Source organism: Heterocephalus glaber, unplaced genomic scaffold (assembly GCF_053883595.1).
Source record: "Heterocephalus glaber isolate CG9 unplaced genomic scaffold, H.glaber_assembly_v1.0 deba00001547, whole genome shotgun sequence".
Lineage (NCBI taxonomy): Eukaryota > Metazoa > Chordata > Mammalia > Rodentia > Bathyergidae > Heterocephalus > Heterocephalus glaber.
Genome location: NW_028258340.1, coordinates 12,395,105 through 12,408,035, shown reverse-complemented (window position 1 = coordinate 12,408,035; position 12,931 = coordinate 12,395,105). Strand labels below are relative to the sequence as shown.

The following is a 12,931-nucleotide window of genomic DNA, read 5'->3' as shown; positions in this document are numbered from 1 at the left end:
TTATTTTTTAACTTTTTAAACAGGGTAAATGGATCTTATTTCCTTCAATTTGCTCTCTTCTCTTTCCATGATCTTTTTCCTGCTTCTTTTAAAATTTTTTATTAGTGAATGTTTGTGATACATAATAATTACATTCATCTGAGGAACTGGTATATATATATATATATGTAGAATATATAGAACAGAGTCCACCCAGCTGCATGTATGAGCAGCCATAGGCCCAAGCTAGAGGTATGCAGGCTTGTGCAGCTACAGGGACCTGCTGTGTGTTTAACCAAAGGAGTGGAAGTAGCCTTAGAGGACAAAACCAGTTGCTAATGCACAGGTAACTGTAGGGGCTGGGGCTGGCAGTATGCATTGTCCTAGCTGCAAGAGTCAGGTGCTGGTGCACTAGAGTGGAAGCTGGTGTCTTCAGCAGGGAACTTGGGGCTATTTGTAAGTCCAGATTTGGTGGTTGTATTGGATACTAAGCCAGAGCATCCACAGCAGAAACAGCTGGAATGGCTTTAGATTGGGAAGATGAAGTGGCTCAAGCACCTTGTAGCCAAAAATTTGCAGAACCTTTAGTAGTGAAAGCTAAAGGAAGTCTGTGATGGATGTACTGGGTCTTTGCTTTCTCAGCAGTGAAAGCTGCCAGGTTTCTCTGTAGAGCAAGACATGAGTTCTCAAAGTCAAATACTGTAGGGTGCGTGGCCGTGAAAGTGTTTTGGGATGCATGATGGCTAAGAAGCCTTCTGACATTCTCAGTGAAGAGGTGTAATGGAGTCCTGTGGGGAGCAGGATGCTAGGGAACATGGTGACTTCTGCTACATGATTGCTGTTGAAAGCCTCCATCTTCGTTGTTTCCAGCTGACCTTAGACATATCAACTATACTAGTCTCTCTGGTGATCAAAGTAGTATAAAACTGAAGCTACTCTCGAAGATAGTGCTCCCAAAATGTTGGGGAAAGTAGCTGTTTAACCCATTCCCCTTTTCTGTGCTAGGGAGACTTGCAAGCCAAAGAGCTCTCTTTCTGTGCTTAGTGTTTTCCTGGAGAATGGGGTGATACCCATTTGTGCAGTTATTCTTGTTTTTTCCCATTACTGTAGCATTGCTGTAGGGCTCCTGAGCTTTTCCAGATTTATTTTCTTTCATGGATAACTGCCAGATTGTTCTTTTTAAATAGTGTCTATCTGTTTTGAACTTTTAGTTTTGTTTATGTATTACTTTTCTGATTTTGCTGAGTGGTTTGTCTGTTCTCTTAGTTTGCTGAGCTCCTTTAAAAAACTTATTTTCAATTTTTTGATCAGATGTCTCAATCAACTTTTGCTGCTATAACACAACACCACACACTGGGTATTTATAGAGAAATAAGTTTAATTTTGCTCATGGTTATGGAGACTGGGAATTATAAGAACATGGCACCAACATCTGAAAGAGATCTTTTCTATATCTTAATATGGCTAAAGGTGAAAGTGTAAGATCCAGTAAAAAATTAATAAATAAATAGAGCATGCCACTTGTAGAACAACTTGCTCTTCTGATAGCTAAGCCACTCCTATGACAATGACATTAATCCATTCTTGAGACATTAATCCATCCCATGATCTAATCATTTCCCATTAGTTCTTACCAACAACACTGTTGCATTGGTGACTAAATTTCAACATGAATTTTGAAAGAGACAAACCATAGCATCAGACAAATCATAGTTCTCACAAATTGTTGCTCTTTGTGGAAGAAAAGAAGGCTTGGATCTCCCACTATATTATCTTACTAATGTCACCTTCCCACATGTTAGCTCTTTTAACAATATCCTGCCAGTCGCACATACTTTATTCAACCCTTTTTGTCCTTTTCTCCTCTTCTGACTAGATATTTTTAAATGATCTGTCTTGAAGTTTAGGGATTCTTTCTTTGATTTGATTCCTCTACTGTTGTTTGTGTTGCATTTTTCAAAGCATTTAATGTGTTTCAGCTCCCAACTTTGTGTTTGATTTTTAGTAGCCCCCAAAATCTAGAGGATGCTCAGTTCCATTAGCAATCTGATAGAAGCAAGTCATAAAGCAGTTTCCATGGGAAACTACCCACCGTGTGAGATCACTTCTGTTTTCTTCCTCAGACACAAGCCAAGAGGGGGCTATTTTTCCCAATCATGTGACACTTTTTCCAGGGAAGAAACAATAGCAGAAATGTGCCAAGAATTTTCCTACTGAATTATGTGTAGCTTATTTCTTGCTGAACTGTGATACAGACACTGTTAGCTAGTTTCTGAATTTCTCGCAAAGAGAATTTTTCCATATATTTTTTCTGAAGTGGTATCTCCACTGGGAAGAAGAGGACCTATGAGTTCTTATTCTGTAATCTTGCTGATGTAATCCTCCTAGACACTCTGTCTTATTCATGTCTCATTTATTGGATCATTCATCAGTTCTTACCACTGGTTATAAAATATTTTAAAACACCAATAATGATAATCATGACTAAAGAAATATTGGCTAATACAGGGCACTTGCCATGTGTCAGGAATTGATATAATGACTTTACTATGGTTAATAACTTAATTTAACACATAATAAAACTGAAGCCTGGAAAGATTAAGTATATTTCTTGAATGTATCCACCAAGAGTTGATTCCAATTCAAGCCATCCATATCTATAAACTGTCTTTTCATATTTTCTGTCATGATACTCAATACATATTTGTTGATTGGTTCAGTGAGTTCTAATGTGAATCGCCTGCATCGTCTTCTTCATTACACTCTTGAGTCTGTTTTCAGAAGCCATATTTGACCTTTTATATGCATCTTCACTGTCAAATTTGATTTTTAACACACCTTACTTATAGCTTCTCATGCATTGACTTCTATCTATCTTTATTCTACCAAAAATTTCCTCAACTTCTTTCACAGTCTTCATCTCAAATCTAGTCAATCTTGATATGAAGACAGTCACTGGAATCTTAAATGTCATTCAGTTTACTTCATATCATAGTAACCTATCTTCAGACCCAATAATCTTTTCGGAGAATGAAAAATGTTTTAATTTCATTTAGCAAGTGGAAAACTAAAGGAGAATGCAAATATATCATAATAAAATGTAGAAACAAAAGATGTTTTAATAGAATTAGTGGTCATTTGCATATGATTTATTTATAAATGTTTAATTTTCATTCATGACATTGAATTCTGCCAATTTTTATAAGAACATACATTTTTTTCTTGGTACTCTATGAATATAAGATGTGCTTGAAAAAAAGTCTCTAGGATTTTATCATTCTGTTAAGAATGTCATTTCAGTAATTTTTAAAATGTCTAATTTTATTCTATAAGCATGCAGCATTAATGTTTAGCTGTCAGCCAACTGCAGTGGGATTCAAATTCTATTCATCAAGCTCTCACAAAGTAAATGAAATAATGATCAGATTTAACTGGCTGATATTCACACTTCTGTTCCAGATATCCTCAGCAATTCACCGCCTCCTTCCTACCTGGAAGTGATCCAGAGTTTTTTGTAAAACCTGAGTCTGGAGAACTCCCTCCTTCTCATAGTAAAGGAATACTCATCATTGTAGGATTTAAACCAAAAATGTACAGTAAAAAATACAAAGCAACATTAGGAATACAGGTGAGTTCTGTAAGGGCAATAATCAGGGATCCTTGATGTCACTAAAAGTGCTAAATTATTGAAGAAGAAATGTTTCACCTGTTATCACAGATAAAAATAACAATATTGCCTTTCAAAAGTCAACTCATTTCTACTCCTCTATTTTGTTTTCTTTCTTTTCATCTAGTAAAATAATTTAAATATGGAATATAACAATAAGTTTGTCCACACCAAGGGAAAATAAGGAATTACTCTCCTTTCATACTAAGGAATTATAGAAAAGACATATAATGACCATGGAGTGATTTGTGTGGTCACATATCACTTTAAGTAATATATCCATTCAAGGCTTTGGCATTAGTTTATTTGACATAGAGATTTTGGAACCTTTGATTAGCCATAGAATATTGTAAAAATTGTGAAATCCAAAATGAAGAAAATTAAATAGAAGGTAAATAGGTTCAACTGAAAAAATTTCACATAAAGTGGATCATTTATACAGAAGATTGTTAAGTTGATCATTTTATTAACACTTATGGTAAATGGCAAGTACAATCTTGAAAACTTATCCAAAAAGGAAAATTCCTCTTTAAAAATTTACATATATTTATAGTAAGACATTTTTTGGCTAAAAAACAACCTTCCAATTACTTTGGAAGATATACCTCTTATTACTGTTCATTTTCAATGGCACAGGCACAAAGGGCATGTTGTCTTGTAACACACAACTCCTGATGCCAGTGTGATTTCTAGACCTTTATATCAAATGTAATTAAGTAGTGCCATAGGCATAAAGTTTTGTTAGTTTAATAAGGCAAAAAAATAAAGTTTTGAATATTGTTTGAGAAAATTATTTCTAGTTTTCATCTTTGTAAGAATCTATATAACCTAAGTAATAAGATAATGCCCCTGCCTTGCTGCACGTACCTCATTGCCTGCATTGATCATATGTTTGCTTGCTTACTGAAAGGGGATTAAACGACTTCTTTAAAAAGATTTGGAAATTAAAATGATGTATATTTTATTAGTATATACTGGACATTTCTGAAATTAACTGTTTAGCTAGCTTTAACAACAGAATATGTGCCTAGTTTCTCTGCATTGATTGAACAGTTAGTGAAGGTATATAGTATCAACAAAAAATATAACATTTTCAGTTAGTCTGATGTGATACAATTTGATAAACGTATATAGGTACCAAACTGAGATTGAAATGCATTTAATAGACTGTTTTGTTGATTTAATTTGATTATGGAAAATTCCAAATATGTGCCAAAAAAGGATAATTAATCTACATGCACTTATCATCTAGTATGGATAGTTATCACGTCATGGCCAATCCTGCTTTGTCTATATACCACCCCTTTCCCCACCTTCCATTTTAAAGAAAGCCCCAGGCATTGTATTATTTGCAAATATTTCCTGTTAATCACTAAATGATAAAAATCATAATCATGACACCATTATCCAATCTTACAATTAAGAATAATTCCATAATATAAAAACATATCAAATATTCATTTACTGTACAAATTTCTGGCTGACTCTTTCATCTCATATTTTAGTTATTTTTATTAGTACATGTTTGCAGTACATGTTTACATTCTTTGTGTGGACTTAGTAAATGTTCAGAGCACAACTTAATTCCCTTTTTCAGCCTCTTCACCTCTCCTCCATCCCCTTCCCTCCATCTCTTGATTCCCTTCCCATTTGAGAAAGATTTATCTCCCTATTTCCTCTTGTCTATCTTTTATTTTGTTGCTCTTTATTTATATTTTGGGTTTCTCATATAAGAGAAACCATGCAATATTTAAGCTTTTGTGTCTTATTTATTTCACTTAACATTGTCTCAAGGTGCATCCATTTTCCTAAAAACGACTCAATTTTATCTTTCTTTATGGTAGAGTGGTACTCCATTGTATGTAAATATCACATATTTTTCATCTCTTCATCTGTTGATGGACATATAGGCTGCTTCCAAGATTTAGAAAGTATAAATTGTGCTGCTATATACATGGTTATTCATGTATCACTGTAGGAAGCTGGAAAATTAATATTTAGGAGTCCTGTAAAGTCTTTCCTCAATTTTCCCCAATGATGACATGTTATATATCTATAATAAAATATCAAAACAAGGAACTTGATATTGATAAAATATTGTTAACTAGAGACCTTACGCCATCTTTAATATTTTTATATTTGTGTATTTGCTTGTTCTTCTAAGCAATGTGAACCCATGTATAAGAGGTATGTAACTAAAAGCAAAACCAAAATACAGAACTTTTCCATCACTGCAGAGTTACCTTATGCTTATTCTTTGTAGACATGCCTAACATTGTAATTTCTGCCCTTCCCAAGAAACACTAATCTTTTCTCCATCTTTTTATAGTTCTTTGATTTATAGAATATTATATAAATCCAATCATGCACAGTGTAACCTTTTGAAATTAAGTTTTATGCTAAGTATTATACCCTTGAGATTCATAAGAGCTACTGCATATATGAAACAAAATGATCTGAAAATCATGGCTCAATCAATCTAACTCTAAATCCCAGTTCTTAATTTCTACATCATGCTGACTCTCATGATATATGGGAAGACAATTTTAAAACTTAAATTATTATCTAAATGAAGATTATTATTTACATCATTTTGTTGATTTTTTAGAAAAGCATTAAGTGTATATTGGCAACATATGATCTTCATTGTGCTTCACTTTGAAATAAAAATGGCAATTTGTAAGATCATTGTAATTAAATATTAGCTCAAATAAGCCACAGCCATCATGTTAGCAAGCTTCATACTTTTTCATTCAATTAAATCACATTTACAGTGATTAAAAACTCTTTCCCCATTAGTAAACAAGGCAAATAGCACCAGCTTTGAGTGCTTAAAGTTTACTTGTTCAGATTGGTTTTTTTTTCATTATTCTTAAGTTCTTTTATTGGTACATTTTAGGTATACAATAAAAAGCAGTGCTACTCAGAGTAGTAAATCTGCTCAATTTTCCATAGTGAACGTTGTAACTTGTTAGTTTTTAAAAATGTGAGAACTATCACAATTATCTAAGATGAAACCTGTGAGGCTTTATTTTTATAGTTATACAAAATCATTACTATATACTTATATATAATTACATATAATTTACACTATATTTATATTTAAATGCCCTTTTTATAGCTAGAAGCATAAACAGATGATATATGTACAACTATATTGTATTTAAAAGAATCTATTATTAGCATGAAACAATGGGAAATTGTATTGTAAATATGTGTCTTAGTTTGTATTTCCTTACAAACAGATCCTCAAATACATATATTCAAATCCAAATAGCGTATTTGTTACATGATCTCAAGAAATAGTGATAGGGAAGCAGGATATAAGATACATAACAAAAGGAAACCAATAAAGGGTGCTTTGCCAAGGCATCTGCCACAGTGAACAGCTGAAAATTAATTCCTTGGGAGAAATCTGGGAAATAGCATCAACTGCACACCTCAGAATTTTCACACCCTAGGGGACCGGGAAGTTGGGCATTTTATATATGACTTGACATCATTCCAATCATTGACTGAAGAATTCTCCCAGAGACTGGTAATACTCTAATCAGCAAAAGCCTTCTGGGGTTTCTGAAAAATCCTGAGTCGAAGAGGTGCAGGTACTGCAATTAAAGTTGGATCAGGCATTGAAATGGAAATACCTGAGGTGAGTGGTCACAGACCACTGCTAATTGATAATTATCAATTGTTTCCATTCATAGAAATGCATCCTTAAAAATGTAGCTTTGGTCATTTGTTCCATGAGTACACTGGCTTTGGCTGATCTCTTCAGAACATAGAGACACTACTGTACTTAAATATGGGAATCTCTCCCATTTAAAAATTAGATTTCTTTAAATAAATAGTTAAGGAACATAATGATAAATTGGCATTCTTTTGTAAAAATCAACATCGATTCTATGAGGTATTAGTGATATGGGGGTATTATTATTCTTATATTATTTGAATATGACTTTATATTTTCAAAGGGAGATTGAGTGTAGAAGAAATAGAACTCTTACCTTTAAGATGTTTTTGAAAATATAAATGGATAATTATTTGTATTCACTACTGAATTGAAGAAATTTAACCTTTGATAAAAATTTTAATCTTTAATATTTATTTTATAAAAAAGCTTATCATTAAAATAGCATGTTGAGAAAAAGGGCATGAATTGTTTCCTTAAAATATGTATACACATGCACATATACTTGGAGCCACATAACTGTAAAATTAAAATCTTAACCTGCGTACATAAAATATAATTGAGACTATAAAAATGATGTCTTTTTTGTCAATCATCTTCAAAGGAGTCAGTTATAAGTGTCATGTGAAGATACGAGTCCCTACCTACTTGGGTGCTGAGTATAGGTACAAACCCTGTCATGTAGTTTATTCATGTGAATGCTCTAAGTGTCAGGCATAAGTGCAGGTCCCTTCATGTAGCTCACATATCGGTAACAAGCACCAGGTATGGTGCAAGTCTCTTCATTTATTTCACTCATCTGTAACCATGAAGATGGTCACCTGTATTGGAAAAAATTTACAATGACATATGCACAGTCCCCAAACTTTAAGTTTATTTTTCAAATGGAACATCCTTATATGAAGTAAAACGTTATTTAACTAAGTTGTAGTATGCTTTCTGGTTTGGTTCATTTTTTAATTCTTGGCCCTGAATACAAAAATAACTTCAAACAATTGATAAAAGGGCCACATATGTTTAAAATAAGGCCATGCTTGAGTACAAGAAATTGCTGACTTAATATTTGCTGGTAGATATCACATAATACACATTAAGCCTGGTATAGTGCAATATGCAGTTGGTCTGGGACTCAACATGAATAGATTTCTGAGCATATGTGGTATCATAAAAGATACAGCACATGTTTAAATTTTTAAAATGTATTGTAGAAGAAGACACAATGTCATTAATTTCCCTCAAAATGTTCTTCCTCCTTGCTTCAAACACATGTATCCCATTGTTCTTGTCACTTTCTGAAGCAGTTCTGGAAGTTCTCTTTTTTATCTTTAGTTGCACTGTTATGGCTGCTTTCATTTGCTGAATCAATTCAAAACATTTATCTTTCATTGCTATTTTGACTTTGGGGAAGAGCCAAAAGTCCCATGGTGTCAGATACAGTGAATAAGGTGGATTATCTAATGTTTTTTATAATCCTGTCTTTCTGTTGGATGGCGATTGGAAGCAGCATTAGTTTTTTTCACACTTAGTAAAGACACTCATGGAAGAGGACTTCCAGAACTGCTTTAGAAAGCGGCAAGAATGACAAATGTGTTTGAAAAAGGGAGAACATTTTGAGGGAAATTAGTGGCAATGTCTCTTTTACTGTAATAATTTTTTTTAAATTTAAACATTCACTTTATATTTTGATCACCCTTTGTGCATGATACAATTCTTAGTGTGAAAAGCAAGCCTACATAAAACCAGGTGGCTTTAGGAGATTCTGTAGAAGAAATGGGACTTAACATAATTAAGTTATGGTATAAACATAAAATAGTACACTGCCTAGTTGAATATAGCTTAGGAATTATGCTTAATTCATATATATATATATGAAATACAGGATTTAAAAATAAATCTATATGTAAATTGTACTGACTTAGATATAGATTATGATTGTCATCAGTGATCTTATGCCTCTCTTGGTATATTCAAATGGTTATATTACGTACTTTCATAATCTAAACATCAGCGCAACATATTTTACCAAACATCTCTATGGCTACACTTAAATATCCTTGACTTTGTCAGAAAGATTCTTTCCCTTCATTGTAGTTCATTCTGGGCATTATCTCATGTCTATCAAATAGATTGTTTTCTCTTACATCAGATGGATTCACCTGCAGGGCAGATCTTTGGCTGAATGACAGATTTCTTTCTTAATGAATAGTCTTTAATTCATAATGCCAAAAGCTTTCCTTAATTTATTTTCACCTTAAGTATTTATCATTTATAGACGCAGTTTTAGTTATATAAGTATACCATACTCTATAAGGCAAAGAGAAGGGTTTAACTGTGATAAACTTTTCCCTACATTTTCCTAAGTCTCTGGATTTTATACAGTCTCTTTCTCTCTTTATTCAAAGACAGATGATACGTGCTGGATGTATGAAATCAACGGGTTACCACCAGAAACCACACCTCTGATGAATGTAAAACCTAAAGTTAATACTACAAACCAAAGGTATGATGACATGCCCATTCGTCAACGCAATTTTATCCGTGAAAATGCTGAACTCATAAGGACAGGGGTGTCTTCTACCATTAAGGGTGCTCCTTTGGTGATGAAGAGAAAATAAAAAAAAATCAAAATCATTTCTTGGATTCAACTAGAATTGAATTTTTTCATTATTACTATTTTATGTTTTGTAATATTCCTGAGGAATAATAATTTAACAATAACAGGTCTTCTGTATTTTCTTGTATTTTAAAATGCTGACCTAACTAGTCTCTAAACATGTCATACCTCATTTCTGAATTGTGTCTGTTTTTTAATGGATTTTCGTTCTAAATACTGGAAAAATTTGACGTTTAGAATGTGGGAATACATTTTTAGTAAAACTGACACAGAATTTTAATGACAATATTTCAAACATCAAACAACAGTGTTGCTATCAAAACTAAATTTATCATGTGGATTTTGCTTGCAAGTTTTTTTTTCTAAGTTTTTTTATTGGTACATTTTAGGTATACAGTTCGTTTGCATTTATCATTGGGTGTTTGTACCTGTACATGATGTATCTTGGTTCTTATTTTTTCCCCATTACCTGTGTGCCCTTTACCCCCTCTACCCTTCCTTATTTACAGACATCATTTCCATTTTTTTTTCTTTTCTTGTGGTTTTTACTTTCCCTCCTTTCCTTTCCCCTTCCCCTCCCTTCACCCCTTCATCTTTGGACCTTTTTTCTAATTTTGAATTATCAATTATACATTTTAACCATTTGAACCCTTGTTTACACTATCAGCTTCTCATACTAGTGAAACTATTCGTTTTTACACATGTGTGTCCTATTTATTTCACTTGAGTATGGCCTCTATATGCATCCATTTAGCTATAAATAACTCTAGTTTTTTGTTCTTTATGGCTGAGTAGAAATCCATTTATTAAAAAAACCCCACATCTTCTTTATCCAGTTTCCAGTTGATGGGCACTTGGGCTACTTCCAAGCTTTAGCTATTACAAACTGTGCCGCTATGAACGTGGGTGCACATATATCGCTGTGGTATGATTCTTTTAATTCTTTGGGAAGATACAGCAGAGGAATAGCTGGGTCAAATGGGACCTCTAGTCCTAGTCTTTGAGGTGTCTCCATACTGATTTCCACAGTGGTCGCACCAGTCTACACCCCCGCCAGCATTTGTTATTGGTTGATTTCTTAATAGCAGCTATTCTTTCTGGGGTGAGGTGGAATCTCAGTGTTGTTTTCATCTGCATCTCTCGAATGACCAGTGATGTTGAACATTTTTTCATATATTTATTTGCTGCTTTTACTTCTTGTTCTGAGAAATGTCTGTTCATTTCAGATGCCCATTTTTGAATTCGGTCTTTGAATTTGGGGGGTCTGATTTTTTTCAGTTCTTTGTATATTCTAGATAGTAGTCCTTTGTATGAGGTACAGCTGCTAAAAATGTTTTCCCACATTGTAGGTTGTCTGTTAGCTCTGTTGGTGGTTGCTTTTGCAGTGCAGAAGCTTTTCAATAAGATGAGATACCAGTTGTTGATTCTTTCTGCTAGTTCCCGTGCTACTGAGGTTTTGTCCATGAAGTTTTTTCCTATGCCAGTGTGTTCAAGAGGTCTACCTAACTTATCTTCCAGCAAGTTTAGTGTTTCTGTCTTAATATTTAGATCTTTAATCCACTTCGATCTTAGTTTAGTGCATGGTGATAGGTATGGGTCTAGTTTTAATCTTTGGCAGGTTGAAATCCAGTTTTTCCAACACCGTTTATTAAATAGGCTATCTTTCCTCCATTGATGGTGGTTGGCTCCTTTGTCAAAGATGAGGTGGCTGAGTATGTCTGGAGTTGCTTCTGTATCTTCAAATCTATTCCACTGATCTTTGGGTCTGTTCCTTTGCCAGTATCATGCTGATTTTATCACAGTAGCTTTGTAGTATAGTTTCAAGTTGGGGATTGTGATGCCCCCAGCCATGTCTCTGTTGCTTAGAATTGCTTTAGCTATTCTAGGTCTCTTCTGGCTCCAAATGAATTTTTGGATTGTTTTCTCTAGTTCTGTGAAGTATATTGTTGGAATTTCATTTGGCATTGCATTGAATCTATATAGTAGTTTTGGAAGTATGGCCATTTTCACTGTATTGGTTCTTCCTACCCAGGAAGAAGGGATGTCTTTCCATTTTCTTGTATCTTCTTTGAACTCTTTTTTCAGAGTGCTATAGTAATCAGTGTAGAGGTCTTTTGCTTCCTTTGTTAGATTGATTCCTAGATATTTCATTTTTTTGAATACTACTGAAAAAGGAATTGTTTCCCTAATTTCTCACTCAGTGAGTCTGTTATTTTTGTACAAGAAGGCAATTGTTTTTTTGAGTGTTGAGCTTGTATCCAGCTACTCTACTGAATCTGTCAATTAAGTCTAGAAGTCTTTTGGCCAAGTTTTTTGGGTCATCTATGTAAAGTATCATATCATCAGCAAATAATGACAGTTTAACTTCTTCCTTTCCTATCTTTATTCCTTTTATTTCTTCCTCTTTTCTAATTGCTGTGGCTAATGTTTCCAGAACTATATTGAACAGGAGTGGTGATAGTGGGCATCCTTGTCTTGTTCCTGATTTTAGCATGAAAGTTTTCAGTTTTTGACCATTTAGCCTGATGTTGGCTGTTGGTTTTTCATAGATAGCCTTAATCAGGTTGAGATAAAGACCTTGTATTCCAATTTTCTATAGGGTTTTATCATGAATGGGTGCTGGATTTTGTTGAATGCCTTTTCTGCATCTATTGATATGATCATATTATTTTTGTCCTTGACTCTGTTAAAATAGTGTATTACATTTCTTGATTTACGAATGCTGAAAAATCCTTGCATCCCTGGGATAAATCCAACTTGGTCAGGGTGTATGATTTTCTTGATAACCCTCTGAATTCTGTTTGCCAGTATCTTGTTGAGGAGTTTTGCATCTATGTTCATTGGGGAGATTGGCCTTTAGTTCTCTTTTGGGGTTGGGTCTTTCCCTGGTTTTGGAATCAAAGTAACACTTGCTTACAGGAATGAATCTGGAAGCCTTGCTTCCCTTTCAATTTCCTTGATGAGTTTAAAGAATAATGGCAAT

At 33.7% G+C, this 12,931-nt stretch overlaps 1 protein-coding gene across 14 annotated transcripts in view; it reads left to right on the top strand.

The window, feature by feature from the left end:
- The window catches only part of Cfap47 (cilia and flagella associated protein 47), a 512,210-nt gene that overhangs the window by 478,903 nt on the left and 20,376 nt on the right, over window positions 1-12,931 (top strand). For 5 of the 14 annotated variants that reach the window (XM_087189879.1, XM_087189872.1, XM_087189882.1 and 2 more), the window contains 2 exons: window positions 3,439-3,607; window positions 9,737-12,929. In XM_087189879.1, the coding sequence (XP_087046005.1) occupies window positions 3,439-3,607; window positions 9,737-9,949 (382 nt within the window). In that variant the 3' untranslated portion in view covers window positions 9,950-12,929. Of the gene's footprint in view, window positions 1-3,438; window positions 3,608-9,736; window position 12,931 lie in introns of those variants that run through there. The other 9 variants (XR_015442441.1, XM_087189881.1, XM_087189880.1 and 6 more) reach the window with 3 other exon arrangements.